A 14,995-nucleotide genomic window follows, 5' to 3' on the forward strand; every position below is an offset into this window, starting at 1 on the left:
ACTTAGAAATTATTGTAAAGCTTTCTGCTGCTGAAAAGCAACTGACTCAAGATTGCTGAATTGAGATCTATTTGATTTGCTCAGCACATAACTTTCTGCTTCAGTAGACATTTAACCTTGACACAAAAACCTGTAAAAAGCCTGTCTTGGAGGAAACTTTTTTGTTTGTCACAAGGCATTTTTTCCCCTCAGCATTTATTGGTAAAGACCTTACCAATTGTTAGTTATATTTAGATAAGGGTATTTTAAGAAAAAAAAAACCCAGATGGAAAATAAAAGAGGAAAATGACAAAGAGGAAGGGAGTGGAGAACGCTCTTAATTCCCAAATGTACAATCTGTAGGTTTGTAGGTTCTTTTTTCCATCTTCCTCAAGTCATTTGAAGACTTAGGAACATCCTCTTTGTGCCTGTCGTGTAAAACCTGCATCACAATAATGATAAGAGACTGAAAGGCAGCACAGTAGTTTGTGTTCTGGGGCTTAAGAGGTCAAAGTTGTCTGTGTGTGTGCCGTGGTCATGTACCATTTTTTAATTCTTGGTATGATTTCCTATCTCTGCAGCATGCCTTAGACAGCATCTACAATGTGGTTTATGAAATTTACATCCGGTTAATTGAGCATTTGGATGGTGGTGGAATTGAAACGGTGAAGTTGCCTTACCAAAAATGCCTGTGCTGGATATTTAAGAAAGCATTCATTGCTAATAGCACCACTTTTCCAGCTACATTATCGCTGATCAAGCCCCCCAGTACCCTTTCAAGCATAACATGTGTCATCCTGCAAGTCTAGACGTGTTCTTTGATGCATGGAGGGACAAATATTTGGGGAAGTTCCCAGCTTCTTTCTTTTTGTGTGTATGTGACCGAGACATTGTCAGAGACTCGGCATTGACGTGCTTCCAGGTATCCATTTTGCAGACCTCAGCTATGCGCTTCACAGACAGGCTTCAGCTGGCTCCACTGGAAATTCCAGCCTATGTTGCTCTGCTGATGTTGTTTAGATTTATTGTAGTTTCGCTGCAATGTTCCGCCTCAGCAGTCACAAACACCAGCAGCTGTTTTTAGGTTTGTTTCCTGAGCAAGCTGGTCATTTGTTGGAGCTGTAATGACTTCAGGAAAGTCATGTTTTTAAGCCATCCTCCTCCCTACTGTCCCACTCAAGGATGTTCCTCTTTCTATGGCCCATGTGTTTGGTCTTTGAAGTTTCAATTGTAGGCATGCATTAATAATCTTCTTACATGTTGATAGGCATTGACCTCTGCAGGCCATTGTCACATTAAAGAGCTACTTTCAAAAAATAGTTACTTAAAAAGTACATTTTATGGCTCCCTAATCTTCTCAGCTTGTGGAATATTTTCAATATAAAATGAACAATCACTCATTGTTCACTTAAAAAGTGGTACCCCACGTACTTCACCGTCTAGGAAAGGGAAGCATTCCTCATTTCACGTTACCCTCTGGTAAGCCTGAATACCATGCAGCGGTGAGCACTTCCTGTAGACTGCCCTTGGCGTATCCCAAGCTGAAGAACAATGGACCTCTATTGGCTCATAAAGCAAGATCGAGTCAACCTTGGTATTGTTGAACCAATCTGTTTCCTTCCTGCTTTTGGGAAACATGTGTTTAAAGTTTTATAGGATTGTTACTGGCAAGGACTTTGAGACAAGGCTTGCTTTTGGAAGATAAGCCTGACTGGTAGCCTGCTGGGGTTCAGAGTGAATTTCAGGGATGGGCACAATGGCCCATGTCAAAGGGTTCTTGTCTTCTATTGACATCATTTGGGCAAGAAAGGGGCATGCTTCGACTTGGTTTTGACCATGCTGTGTTTCCTACTGACTGAGGTCACATCCCTCACCTATGGTAGAGAAGCAAGTCTCATAGGCCAAGGTTTTGAAAGGAAAAAGAAAGTGAGGCGGTGTGCGGCCGAAACAGGAAGACGTCTCACCAGTCATATTTCTATCAACAAGTTGGACCCGTTTGGACACAAACGGCACAGATCACAGTGAAAAAAAATAACGCTGGGCTGAGAATGCCAAGTGTCTTAAACACATGACAAGAGCAATTTAGTGTGATCTTAGACTTGGCAGTCTCTGGGGGCGAAACAGGGTGTGTGCCCACACTTGAATTAGAGACTAACAGAGATTAATTCAATACTTGGGAGTTTTTTAATTCCCTACTCTTTCAAGTTGACAGCCATTTATTAGATCAGGTTGCCAGCATCTATAAAAATCACATTAAAGAGGCAAAAGAAATCTTCTCTTGGCCTATATAATTATCTTGTATTTTCAGATGCCAGTCTCAGTCATTGGATGAACATTGGATATAGAGGGATGCACAGGGATGGCAAGCTGACATGATTCTGTCAATTTTGTTTATATTATTAGAAGGTATTAGGAACTCAGGTGTACATTTTGTCCTCAAAGTAAACTGTTTGTGCTGTGCCATATAGTTATTGGAACATCCACAGAGGAACAGGAGATATATAGCCAGAAGTTAGCTGGCATAGACTAATGGTGTTTGCAAATTGGGTTCTGATGTGGAAAAAACATGGTGTACTCAGGAAATAAGGAAGTCCTTAATATATAAATATTCCCCCCAATCATAACCGACAACATTTTAGGAAACTTCTTCAGCATTAGAAAGATAGATGTTGCATATTGGCCAGTTATTAGGTATCATAAGGTGCTTATAGTCACTTATTTTCTATAATAAAATGTATTATAATTGACATAAGATTCACCCAACTAAAACACTAGATGTATATAATAAATGCAAAGAATGACCATGATGTCCTGAATATGCACAGTGATTTGTAGATGGTTGATGATCAAAATGTTTTGGGAGTGAAATGGGTGAAGCGGAAAAAGGGAATGGGGAAGATGGAACTGTGGAGGGCGATGAAAGTAAGGTGTGGTAGCCCCTGAAAAGTGTTCCTTGATCTATAGCACAGCAGATTGCACATCGATATTTAGTGTCAGTTTCAACAACGAATCATAATGTTTTTGTTGCACAGAAAGAAATGCACAGAATTGTATTCCAAAAGTGACAATTGTGAAGCAAAATATCACTCCATTTCTAACTCAGTATCAGTGTTTTTTAAATATTTATTGTTATATAATTTTTAAATAATGTTGTACTCTCATTAGCAATATATACCGTTCCCCCAGACAATTGTTCAAGGTTGCTGGCAACCTGGTGCTTAGCTACTAGCATGTTTCTAAACAAGCAGTGGGTGTTCAGCCTCTCCGAGCTTGCGGTTTGGGCTTGTTTTATAACTCGTAGAATAAGGCAACGATTGTGAAACCTCAACTGACCTTGCAGAGTGTAGCAGTTTGAGTGGAGATAATTGCATGGAAGGTCATTCAATTATAAAACTCTGGACGATAGTGATGTACCTACATAACTAGATAAAGAGGGAAAAATCCTTTACCTCATGTCATAATGAAATGTGCTGCAGTGACCAGTCATTTCTGTGGACTACACACTCACCACGGAGCGCTCTTGACAAGCTCTTATTGCCCCTGCTTTTTTTGTGAATGTAAGAATGTAAGGATTGATTTGTGGTCGCCTGTAAATACATGAAAGGTAAACGATTCAACATTTCAGCCAAGCTAAGCTAAGGCTAATCCTTGATGTATTTCAATATTTCCAACCATGGTGTTCATTTAAATCCTAATGTTAATGTGATTAAAGCGCTTTTGTGGTGTACGTGCTTCGTTTAAAAGTGGCTTTGCACAGACAAAACACTTTGACGGTTGATGAGAGATGTTTAATCGCGGGCCAAGGTGAGGCTTACTCGCTTGACACCATTTTAACCAGTAAGCAGTGATTAAATATAAATTCATGTTCATATCAATCTTGTACACGTCTGTCAATCCAAAATAGCTGTAAACACTGCATATGATTTATTTCCCCTGTATCAGATCTGTACATTTTCCACAGTGCTGATTATATTCATAAAAAAGAAAGAAAAAACATAGACTTGTTTTGGCACACGGAGCCTTCAGCAGAGCGTATAAAATCAATTCAGTCTGTATGGACTTTCATGTCTACACAAAGACACAGCACTACACATAGGCATTGTTTTTGGCTCATTGCTTTTCACTCCCTCTCTCCTTTGTTTGGCCAAAGCTTCACTGTAGCTGTAGTTTGTTAACACGGTGTGAGGACATTGAATTAAAGAGTGCAGACCTCCACTAAGGCCCTCATTAGGCTGATTCCCGAAGAACTTGTGATGTGTGATAATATTAAAAAGCAACTCTGCAACAACAACATGCTGTATCAATGAAACGAGTGAAGATGTGGATGGAGAACTGGCTTTTTAACCATCTGTTCATTTAATTTGGTTGAAGTCAGGTTGACTTGTATAAGCCTATATAAGTATGCGATGCTCTCCCCTTTCCTTGCTTTTCTGTCGCACCAGTCTGGAATATGACCAACCAGAATGAGTGAAAGTTTTGATCAGAATTCTGTTGCATCTTTCACAGTGTTGTAGTCGAGATTGAGACCAAGTCCAGGACTGAGTCTCTGAGGTCCCAAGACCGTACTACAGAAGTATAAGTGTATTAGTCATATAGACACAGCCATAGAAATGGTAATAAAGAACTGAAACACTTTCAGTGGAACAGTTTGTTCTGTATTCAGTTTGGTCTTTGTCACTGTCTCAAAGTCTTGATCTCAGACTTGGTCTCTGTAACCTTTGGTTTGAGTCTAACCACAACCTGAGGTGACTTGATCTTGACTGCAATACTGCTCATTATCTGCATCGCTGTTTTAGCCACAACATTAATACCAAATATAATTGCACTTCCCATGAAAAATACAAGCTCAGCAATGCCTCTCACCAAACTTTCTGCCCTTTCCCGCTCATCTTTAATAATTTGGTGCCAATAATTTGTGTGTCAAGAGCCAGCAATCGATGAAAGAGAAAACACTGGTCTCTCTCAAGATTCCTTACTATCGAAAATCACTACTCACTTGAATGCATGTGATTCAGTGATGTCATCTGACTCACTTTCTGATGAGTACGTCAGACCCACAAGCGAGAACCACTTCCTATTGAGTAAACCAGGTTGCTTTTGGAGAGTAGTCATGTGAGAACTGCAGTAGCACCACGTTTATAAAACTCACAAACACAGTTGTGTGACCTGGTTTGCTATACATCAAAGAACCATTTGAGGTGTGTGTCTGTTTTTACATCACCCATATGGATGTACACATTCTGGTTAGATGTTAATCCTTGTGTTTATTTAACCAAGAAAAATACTAAAACATATTTCAATGAGAACATATCACTTCTCCAACAAGTATTGGGGTCCTCTAAGAAGTATCGCTGAGACAGAAGCTGAAGAATGGCAGTGGCAACAAGGTTGTCTTGTTCTTTCAGTATGTATTTTTATAGACTTTGTTCTTCATGCTGGAGTGCTCCACATTTTGCGTCTCCGGCTTTGCAAACTACTGATCCGGCCACCCTACCTTCCTCCTCTGCCCCTCCTCCTCCTCAGTGAAGTTTCGCTGATATTCCCTGTCACAATCCTGACACAGCACTTCCTCAGTCCCGCCTCAGTTTCAGCTCGCGGCAACGATTGCCTCTTTTGGACAATGCCCATCCTTGTTTGCATCATCTCCTAATTTCGGGAATCCCAGCATTGCTGGTAACCGCTGGTGGATCAGGACGATGAGGTCACCGTCTCTGTTTAGCCTGCTCCTTGTCTTTGCGAGGGATGTGAGTCGCGCCTGAACAATGGGAGCTTTCTCTGCCCAGGCTGCCAGACAGACGGACAAATAGAGAGACAGACTGGCAGTTAGGAGGACAAGCTTATGCAAGTCCAAGACATCCGGTTGCTGACACCTTTTATAATGAAAATTGAGAGTTTCTCAGCACCTCTGACCTCTTGAATGACTCCATGTGTGGTGTTACACCAGCTCCGGGTGGCATTGATGGGGTTTGACTCAGAAACTTCAGTGATGTCATTGGGATTTCTGGAATGTATTTCTAATTTCACTTAAGGTTCAGGATGACAAAGGAGTTTCACTCTCATGCCCTTAAAAGTCACTGCATCCCTGTGATGATGCTTTAACCATCAGTTTTAATGCAGGCTGAGGCTAATGCAGACATTCATCAATTTAGTGTGATGATGTTGACTAGCACAGTGAAGGCTCCTCGCTAGTGTTTTTTTCTCTACTGTGTAGTGTACGTTATTACTTTAACGATGAAAAATACTCATGCTAATGTACTATATGAGCACACCGGTGGAAAAGGGTACTCAGAGTTAAATTAGATGACTAAAAGGAAGTACAAGGAAACACATGGGATCAATGTTACAGAAATATTGTCTCATGAAAATGTTTCATCTTCAGATAAAACCTTCTACCGCTACCATCTTCTAGACAAAAAAGACCAAATACGACCAACCTGAGATCAGTAATGTGTAGAGTCAAATATTTACCTTGACCTCCTTTCTGGTGAAAGTTTTAAATTTTCAGTACACAAAACGCTCAACAGTTACATTACCATGTACTGAGTCTGAGCCAAAGTTGGTTTGTTAGACGGAGCCATGCAGATAAGAGATTACAGATTTGGTCATCTTGATATAGCAGTGATCACATGATTGAAAGTAAAGTTATATTTTTAAAACTACACAACAAGATGTGAAAGTCAATTGAAGTAGCAACCAAAACAGGCCAGAACTCAAGATACAGTGTTGGAATGAAAAATCTCAAACTTGACCTATTTCACGTCTCCATACTTCTTGATGCTTTGTTTTTAAAATCACATCTCGGTGTGTCTCTCTCAGCATTTGGTCCAGTGGGACGCTGGAAACCCTGAATGTCTGCTGCAGCTGGTAAAGGAGCTGATCCAACAGTACCATCACTACCAGTGCCAGCGACTCCGCGAAAGCTCCAGGCTGCTTTTTGAGTATGACAGTCTGCTGGAGGATCCAAACTACAGGCGAAACATGGAGATCTATGCTGGAAACAAGAACAGCTGGGTGAGAAAAAAATAAAACCCGTCAAAACAGCAGATGCCCACACACTGTTTTAGAGAAATCAAAAATAATGAAAATGAAGTGACATGACTGATGCAGGTTAAATATGTATGAGCGAATAGTATTGGTGATTCAAATGGGTCCAATTCTGACAAAGGATGTGGCTGTTTCAGACTGGAGAATTCTCTGCTCGTTTTCTTCTGAAACTTCCAGTCGACTTCAGTAACATCCCCATCTATCTGCTCAAGGTAAGAGTCTCCTACCTTTTAGATGTTTTCGGAAAGTCTCTTTGGTGCAAGGTAATTTATTCACCTCTTTTTTTTGTGGTCATATAATGAACACAATAGGATATAGTTTGTGCACACCAAATGCCTTCTTTTTGTATGCTCATGTCCAAATTATTCTGTTGAAATTTAAGCATTATTAACTAGTGTTTTCATGTTTTAGTCAAACAGTTTAAAAGTAATTTTGTTACTGTTTTACTGTGTTTTGTTCCCTTTAATTTGGGCAAGTGATGTGTGCTCGGTTTGTTTAAATTGTGGTCATAATGCCCTGTGTGTTAGCGTGTGTGTGTGCATGCAGACTCCGGTCTTCAGGGCTGTGAGTTGACTAATCAGCAAGCCGTCACTCTTGATCTGTTCTGAGCCGTGTGGTGTCTGCAGGCAGCTTTGCCCAAGTCCCCTCTCTCTCTCGCTCTCTCACTCATTTCATCATAGATTTGTCCCCCTCCCTCTCTCTTACTCTGGTTCTCTTGTCATTCCGTCGCTCTGCAGCCACCCCCCTGACTCCCCTCCCTCATCCTCGACCGCTGCAGGCTCTGGATCTCTGGCCTTTTCCAGCATGGCCTCTGTTTGTGAAGGGAAATGATGGTAAACATAAGGGAAACAACAACCATCATCAGCTTCACATCAGCCGTTGTCCTCATGTCTCGCAGACCTGCAGCACCATCCCTCCCTCTCTCTCTTCAGCCAAATTTCTGAGCTGCATTGCCGGTCCTCCAACATTGTTTTGTTATAGTGGAATAATTTAAGAGGGAAAGTTTCAGTCCTCACCCCCAAGGGCAGCTTTATTGGTGGCATATTTCTTTTTAATGCAAGTGTGCTGTCGCTTGCTGGTAGGCTTCCCATTGAATACACTGACACTTTAAGTGGAACGCGGTGACAGCTGTGTCGACACATTGTTTGAATAGAAGTCTATAAAATTCCATCTATAGATTCATCCCTATTCATCCTACAGCCCATTATACCATCTCAAATAGACCATGCTGCTGCGCAGGTACATTAATAGTGTCGCCACATGGATAGTAAGGAAGAGTATAGACCCAGACTGTAATAAACAGTCTTGTTCACCTACACATTAGCGGATTATGCAGAAGACTGAGGGGAGCCCACCACTACAATTAGTTTTCAACTCGTCATGCATTAGTCTGGCAAGCCATTGTGTTCATGACATCTTTGTGGAGTTTTTCCACTTCCTCTTGGCCACATTCACAAAAACGGCTCCAATAAATACGCTTTTTAAAGCATGATGGATACTGCTTGTTGCGTTGAACAAAACTGTTAAATGAGCTCTGGTGTTCTTTGCGAAGACAAAAGTCATACACACGTTCACTGAGTAACTACTGTCGCATGTAGATGCTGATTTTAGTCGTGAACTTTTAACACTGGCAGAGATCCCTGGTCTGCCTTGATCAGCAGAAGTCCCTGCGGTCATATAAGTTAAATATGGAGTGAAATGAAATAATTAACTTCCAACACAACAGCGTTATTTACATAAACAGGGTTTGCAGTGAGGATCTCAGCCATCAGGTGCTGGCGGAGAAGGTCAGATTGTTGACCGTGATTTGAATCAGCCTACACATCAAATCCGAGAACGTCCTTGCTGAAGGAGGAGGAATGGGTTGGAGGGGTGCAGAAGCGGAAATCAGTTCACAATGCAGGGCTGCTGTGCACCACCAGTAACTGCCGAGCTGTTGCTCATGGGTGCAGAGCTGTGGAGGACAACCGTTACCTGGAGCGGAGCATCCGTGTGGTCTGAGCTCACCACAGTGGACATGTTTACCTTCCTGCCCGTACTCGCCAGCCTTGGGCAAAGGGGGTGGATATGTTGTTGATTCGTTTATCAAAATCACCATTTATAAAAAATAAAAAGCCATCTCTCTTAGTGAAGGATGAGTGCGTGGTCATGGAGAGGGGAGATGAAGGAATCATGCAAGCAGATGGATGTTGGATGTTTCTTTTTGGCTTGGTTTTCCATTTTCGTATCATTCTTTTCTGAATGCAGTAGAATGTGATCACATCTATCAGTGAAATACGGAATTAATGGATGGTTTATGCTTTTTCCCGTCTTATATTTCTTTTATTTTGGTTAGATTAATTCTGTTCATTTTTTTTGTACTTGGATGATTGATCTAAATTAACTTCTATGGAAATCAGTTTTTTGTTACAACGGAAACAAACGTAAACTAATGAACTCACCTGTATTTATACATTTCACTAAATATACTTATCGTGTCTGGTGGTCTGCACCTGTATTTGGAGCCTAACGAAATGTCCTGTGATCATCGTGGGATGACTGAGCATGTGACTGATCCCTTTGCGCTCGCTTGACTTGAATTTGGTTTCCTTCACAAGCGCTGACCCATGTCTCCATCTCTGCAACGAGTCAGTGTGTTTGTCCTCAAGCCACTCTCGTCGATCAGATTGGTCATTTTTGATGACCAACATACAGCTGTCATATCTCCTGCTCTTGTTTGTCCACAAACATGCACCTCAGTCACATCATCTATCATAAACGCCTGCATCTGCATTTAGACTTTGGATTAAGGAACATATTTCAACCATCAACTGGCTTTTAACAAAGGCATTGTAGTGTAACCAGTGTTTTGCAAATAACTGACTCCTAAATAGCTGTCAAAATTTACCGCTTTACAGCCTTTGCCAATGCAATACAGTACAATACAATACATAAGTCTACATTTTGTCACCAATAATCTTGTTTGAACATTATGGTTACTTCTCATTCCTGAACTAAATTATCACTTAAAATGAAGTTGGCCCTGGCTGGTTAAATATGGGCTTAAACATTTATATATGTATGCTGTTTATCATCCAGGTGTCCGCCGTCTTGTGTGTCGTCTCCCTCTGGTCAGCGTTGCCTTCTGCCAAAAAGACCCGGGGAAAGTTTGTGTGCCGCCCTGAGCATCCCTAAATTCTCCTTTCCCTTCTCTGTACCGCCTTAGCACGCTTCAGCAAAAGCGCTTGCATCTAATTATTTTTACCCTAATTATTTTCGTCCTGGGTTTTATCCTCCCTCCCCCTAAACAAACACACACACTCACTCACAGTCTTTAACCTCCAAACCTCCGCAGGCAGCTACTGACAGGAAAGGGTCAGGGTGAAGCAGAGCCAGAGGGTCGCGCTCTGTCTTTTCCATTTGTCGTGCCATTGTCACAGACTCAATTATCCCTTCATACTTCAAGTTCTTCCACCACTTTTTATTCATTTATAGTCTTATTTCTATATATGAAGTCATATAAGAATGTTCCGTAAGCTTATTTACGAAGCAATATTTTAAAGTTCTGCAATGGACTGACGACCTGTCCTTGGTGTGTTCCTGCCTCTTGCCCAATAACGGCTGGGATAAGCTACAGCACTCCCCGCAACCCTCAACAGGACTAAGCAGTTGTTCACTGAAGATGTGTGTATGGATTTTAAAGTTGCAACTGTGGATTTTGTGCTGTGTTTTCAAAAGTACAAGGCAATATGACATACAAAATGTATTCCATCGTGTAAACATTTCATTAACAGTTATGAGCTGGTTTTTATTTATTGACACATACTGAGCCAGTAATATTCATGATAGGATGTTTACCGATCTTGTCCATACTGCTAAACCACTCAAGGGCATTGACAAATATAGTTTAAAATGCAGTTTGCATAGTTAACCTCTCGTCAAAGCGTCAGCCTCCTCAATTGTATCTCTTTCTTTAAAGTCAAAGTTTAAATGTTCTCGCTCGCATTTGTTTAACCTCAGGCCGCTTTTCCAAGTTAAGGGGCTCGAAAGGATGCTGATGGCTTAAGGTCAGCGTTTGATGAATTCACAGGTCTGATCATGTGGGTGTTTATTTATTCAGTTGATCACATTTATCTAGCCTTTTATGTCCGTCATGTACACATGCTGCATTGTAAATTAACAGACCTGAATATGATGCGTTCCCTTTGGATCCGAGGCTCCAGCATCCTGTGACCCCAGTAGGTTGAATGGATGACTTTGCTGGATGTGTCACAACGTTTCACAGAGAATTTGACCTGTTAACCACACTCTTAAATTATGGGGTGAGCCATTTACATGCAAGTTTTGAGTCGGAGCCGAAATGTCTGAATATTTAACGGCTTTATACATCTCTGCTGCATCTCGAGCTACAGTATGTTGCAGCTACACCTAAAAAAATGTAATACTGAGAAGAAGGGCTTTGACTGCGGCCTTCAGGCGACTAGCATTATTGATCTTCCTCTAAACCAGGGGTGTCCAAACTGTCCCAGAAAGATACAGTCTTCAGAAACCCGATTGGTGAAACTGTGTGTGCTAGTTGGGTTAGAACAGAAACCTGCACCCACTGCGGCCTGTGAGGACCAGTTGGGGTGAGCAATTCAGTTTCCTAAAGGGCCACATTAGAAACTGTAACGGTTGTGAGGGGCCATCATGCCAAAAGAAAGACGGTGATGACTACAAGACATGATGGAAAAATATTCAAAACATATGCATAAGTAACAAGGACGAAATGAACCTCAGAAGATGAAATGTAATTAAGGATATTAAGAAGTCTAAATATGCCATGAGACCTATTGAAATATTTCATTTTATGCGCTTAATTTGAATATAATTCACTAGATGTGAATCTGGGACTAGACAAGGCATTTCATTTCAAAATATATTTTCAGTATTACTTCAATGTGTTTTGAGGAACAAGAAAAACTCAAAAATGACTAATGATGCTGAAGTGCTGACTAAAAGAGAACAAAAAAAGGTTATTATTGGTTATAGTTTTAGTCTGACGTCAAATGGGCCATGAAAAACAGGTATTGGGCCGCATGTGGTCCCCGGGCCACACTTTGCCCAGTTCTGCTCTAGACTACAGACTGCGTTCAAAGTTTGTGAACATTGATGATGGTGTCAGGGTAAGTGGCAATGCTACCTCCCAAATAAAACGTTCTCTTACATGTTTATGAGGATGGAGCAATGAGCCACCTCAGTTGCCACGATACACATGGATATTTTTGATGATGTCCACTGTAAATGGGTCTATAACCATAGATAGTATTGCAGTCGCAAACTCGCATAACTCGATATTGGGACCAGAGCGTACAGAGTCCAAGACCAAGATTTTGAGAGCCTGAGTCCAAGACCATGCTGAATCCAATGAAAGTTTCATTTCAGTTCTTGATTTGTTTTAGAAAATATGACAATTGTTTTTGGTGCTGGAAAATGAGATCAGCCTCTCCATGAAGCTTGTCTGCAGAAGGATGCTTCAAATGCCTCTAAAACTTCCTGGTGGATTGCCGTTGACTTCGGAAAACACAGTGGGCAGATGACATGGCAAATCATCACTGACTGTGGCAACTTCATACTTTGGGAATCAAAGTCAGACAGTCTGGAGCAAGAGTGGAGAGGCACAGAATATATGTCACTTGAAGTCCAACGGGAAGCTATCCTTACATCATGAAACGACTGATTCGACAGCTAGTAAGAATACTGTTACTGTGTAGATGCACTGGCAACAGTACACAGTTCTTTAGAGCTTCTGGTCAAAGCCAGTGTGGCACAGGACAACAAATCATGAACACGAAACCACCTGAGCTGTTTGGTGAGTTATAATTGTGAAATGAGCGACAACGCTGATGTTTTCACTCCTCACCAAATGCACTTCTTCAGTCCAGACCTGCTCTTTGCCACAAACCAATTGCAGCAGCAACTGCGGTTGCCACCTTGTCTTTCCTGTTGCCACACAATTGTTGCGTCCTCCTCAAACAACCATGTTTTTTTTTTTCTTTGTGGTTTTCTGTCAAGCTTACGTCCCCAAATGTCTAACCGTTGAGCTTTTAGAGAAGTCGTGGTCTCCTAAAGTCTTTCACAATGCCACATAGGAGATATTTACGCATGCACACTCACACACACAGGAAAAACAAGTTCTCATTTGCAGCAGCTTTAAAATACAAGCCTATATAGTTAATGTTTGTTGCTTTTCTCGCAGACAGCTGGTATATTCTCGCTCACTTTGATGGTTCAATTGTGCTGCTTTGTGTCTTTGCAGACAATTCCTTTTTCCTGCTCATAATAACCGTTTTATCTTCCTACCTCTGCTCTGTCTGCTCCTCCTGAGAGAAAGCTTGAGCCTGTGCGTGACTGCATTTAGAGCTGGAGCAAGTGTAATTTGTGGCCCTGCCATGCCCTTGCACGGTAAACACTGACTAAGAGCTCAGGAATCTTAAGAACTATAAAATAATTGCAGGTTACTCCCATAATACCCCAAATAAGCTGCTCCTTGACTTTTTTTTATTTAATCTGTTTTTAGCACGTGTGCTCTGGCTTTAAAGTAACAGCATTTTTTTCATTGTTTTATCAGCACAGTAAAACACTGATGGATGGCAGCCTGAGTTGCAAACTCTGCCATGTGGCGATGTTGGTTGTGTTTCATTGTTGATGGATTTACTGGCAAACTCGTGGTTCAGAAAGGAGAGCCAGAAGTTGAAGGTCTGTGGGTGCCGTTTGTATTCATATCATAAATCTAAATGTCTTTTGAAAAAAATGAACCTACATAATTGTGTTTTTTTTAAATCATTCACAAGGTCAAAATACAGAAATTTATTGTGAAATTGCCTCCTGTTTTGTTGGGAAATCCATCTGGGAGGACAGAAAAGAGACAGAGTAATTCAGACTGTAAGACATGTAAGTTCCAGGTTAGATTTTCGGTCTTTCAATGAAGGTAGTTAGCACACTGTTTAACAATAAAATATCACAGTGGAAAGAGAGGAGGAAACTGCCTTCCATGATGTCATAAGAACGCTATAGAGGGACTCTTCTTGGCAATGAAGTTGAATTTCATAGTAAAACTAGAGTGGTGATAACTTCCTTGCATTACACCTGGTGTCTTTTCAGTCATCTTATTTCCTGTTTTACATTGAACTATAAGTATCTTTAAAGAAAATGAGTCGAATGTCGATGTTTCATAGACGTAGTAGAGTTCCCTGTTTCACCCTCATTCAACCGCTTTGGAGGTCAGTCGATGACAGCGTTTCTTTTACGTCATAATTAAATTGAAAAGTATCTTCAATTGTAGACTGAAAGCCTATTTTGTAAATGAAAATCCCATGAGGTTTTTGAGTGATGGCATATCTCTGCAGCAATGAGACATGGCATTTAGTGAGGATGCACGTTGCCCAAAAGACATCGTCAAGTAATTGCCAGTTTAGGCTTCACTAATGCAGTCTACGAGTGGACTCTGAAAAGGCCAGCCAATGCTTCCACGCAGATAAACAATTATGTGGCTTTTAAATGGTGCAAGTATTATGGCTTGCTATGCTCTCGTAGATGAATTCAAATGTCAGCCGAAGCGGCGGCAACATAACAGAAATAGGAAGTGAGTATTTTAAGTGAAGAAATTTGCCGTCAAAAAATGTTTTCCTTCAGAATTGACGTGTTGTACTTTAACTGTTGCATGTTTCCTGTGATGGTGTTCAGTGCTTTTTGGGTATGACTGATTTTCCAGCCCCTTTCATTGTGCTGACACAGACAGTTGGAAAATGAAGTTGCTAAATAAGAAGGAAGTGTGTTTCATCAGTTGTATTGTGAGACTTGTGTGACTCGCCGATTTTATGACGCTGATTTCCCTGTGGAGATCCATTAAAGTATGCAGTGGATTTGTGTTCAAATTGAAAAAGGTATCCTTTTTTAATATAGGGTTCTCCAGATCAATGAGAAGGGGCAGTGGCCTATGCACTTTCTCGTC

The 14,995-nt window shown here is 41.1% G+C and overlaps 1 protein-coding gene across 3 annotated transcripts in view; it reads left to right on the plus strand.

Moving 5' to 3' along the window:
- Positions 1-14,995, plus strand: part of babam2 (BRISC and BRCA1 A complex member 2) — a 59,263-nt gene that overhangs the window by 14,004 nt on the left and 30,264 nt on the right. For all 3 annotated transcript variants that reach the window (XM_053844830.1, XM_053844831.1, XM_053844829.1), the window contains exons 5-6: positions 6,796-6,990; positions 7,161-7,235. In XM_053844830.1, the coding sequence (XP_053700805.1) occupies positions 6,796-6,990; positions 7,161-7,235 (270 nt within the window). The remainder of the gene's footprint in view (positions 1-6,795; positions 6,991-7,160; positions 7,236-14,995) is intronic.

Source organism: Synchiropus splendidus, chromosome 16 (genome assembly GCF_027744825.2).
Source record: "Synchiropus splendidus isolate RoL2022-P1 chromosome 16, RoL_Sspl_1.0, whole genome shotgun sequence".
Lineage (NCBI taxonomy): Eukaryota > Metazoa > Chordata > Actinopteri > Syngnathiformes > Callionymidae > Synchiropus > Synchiropus splendidus.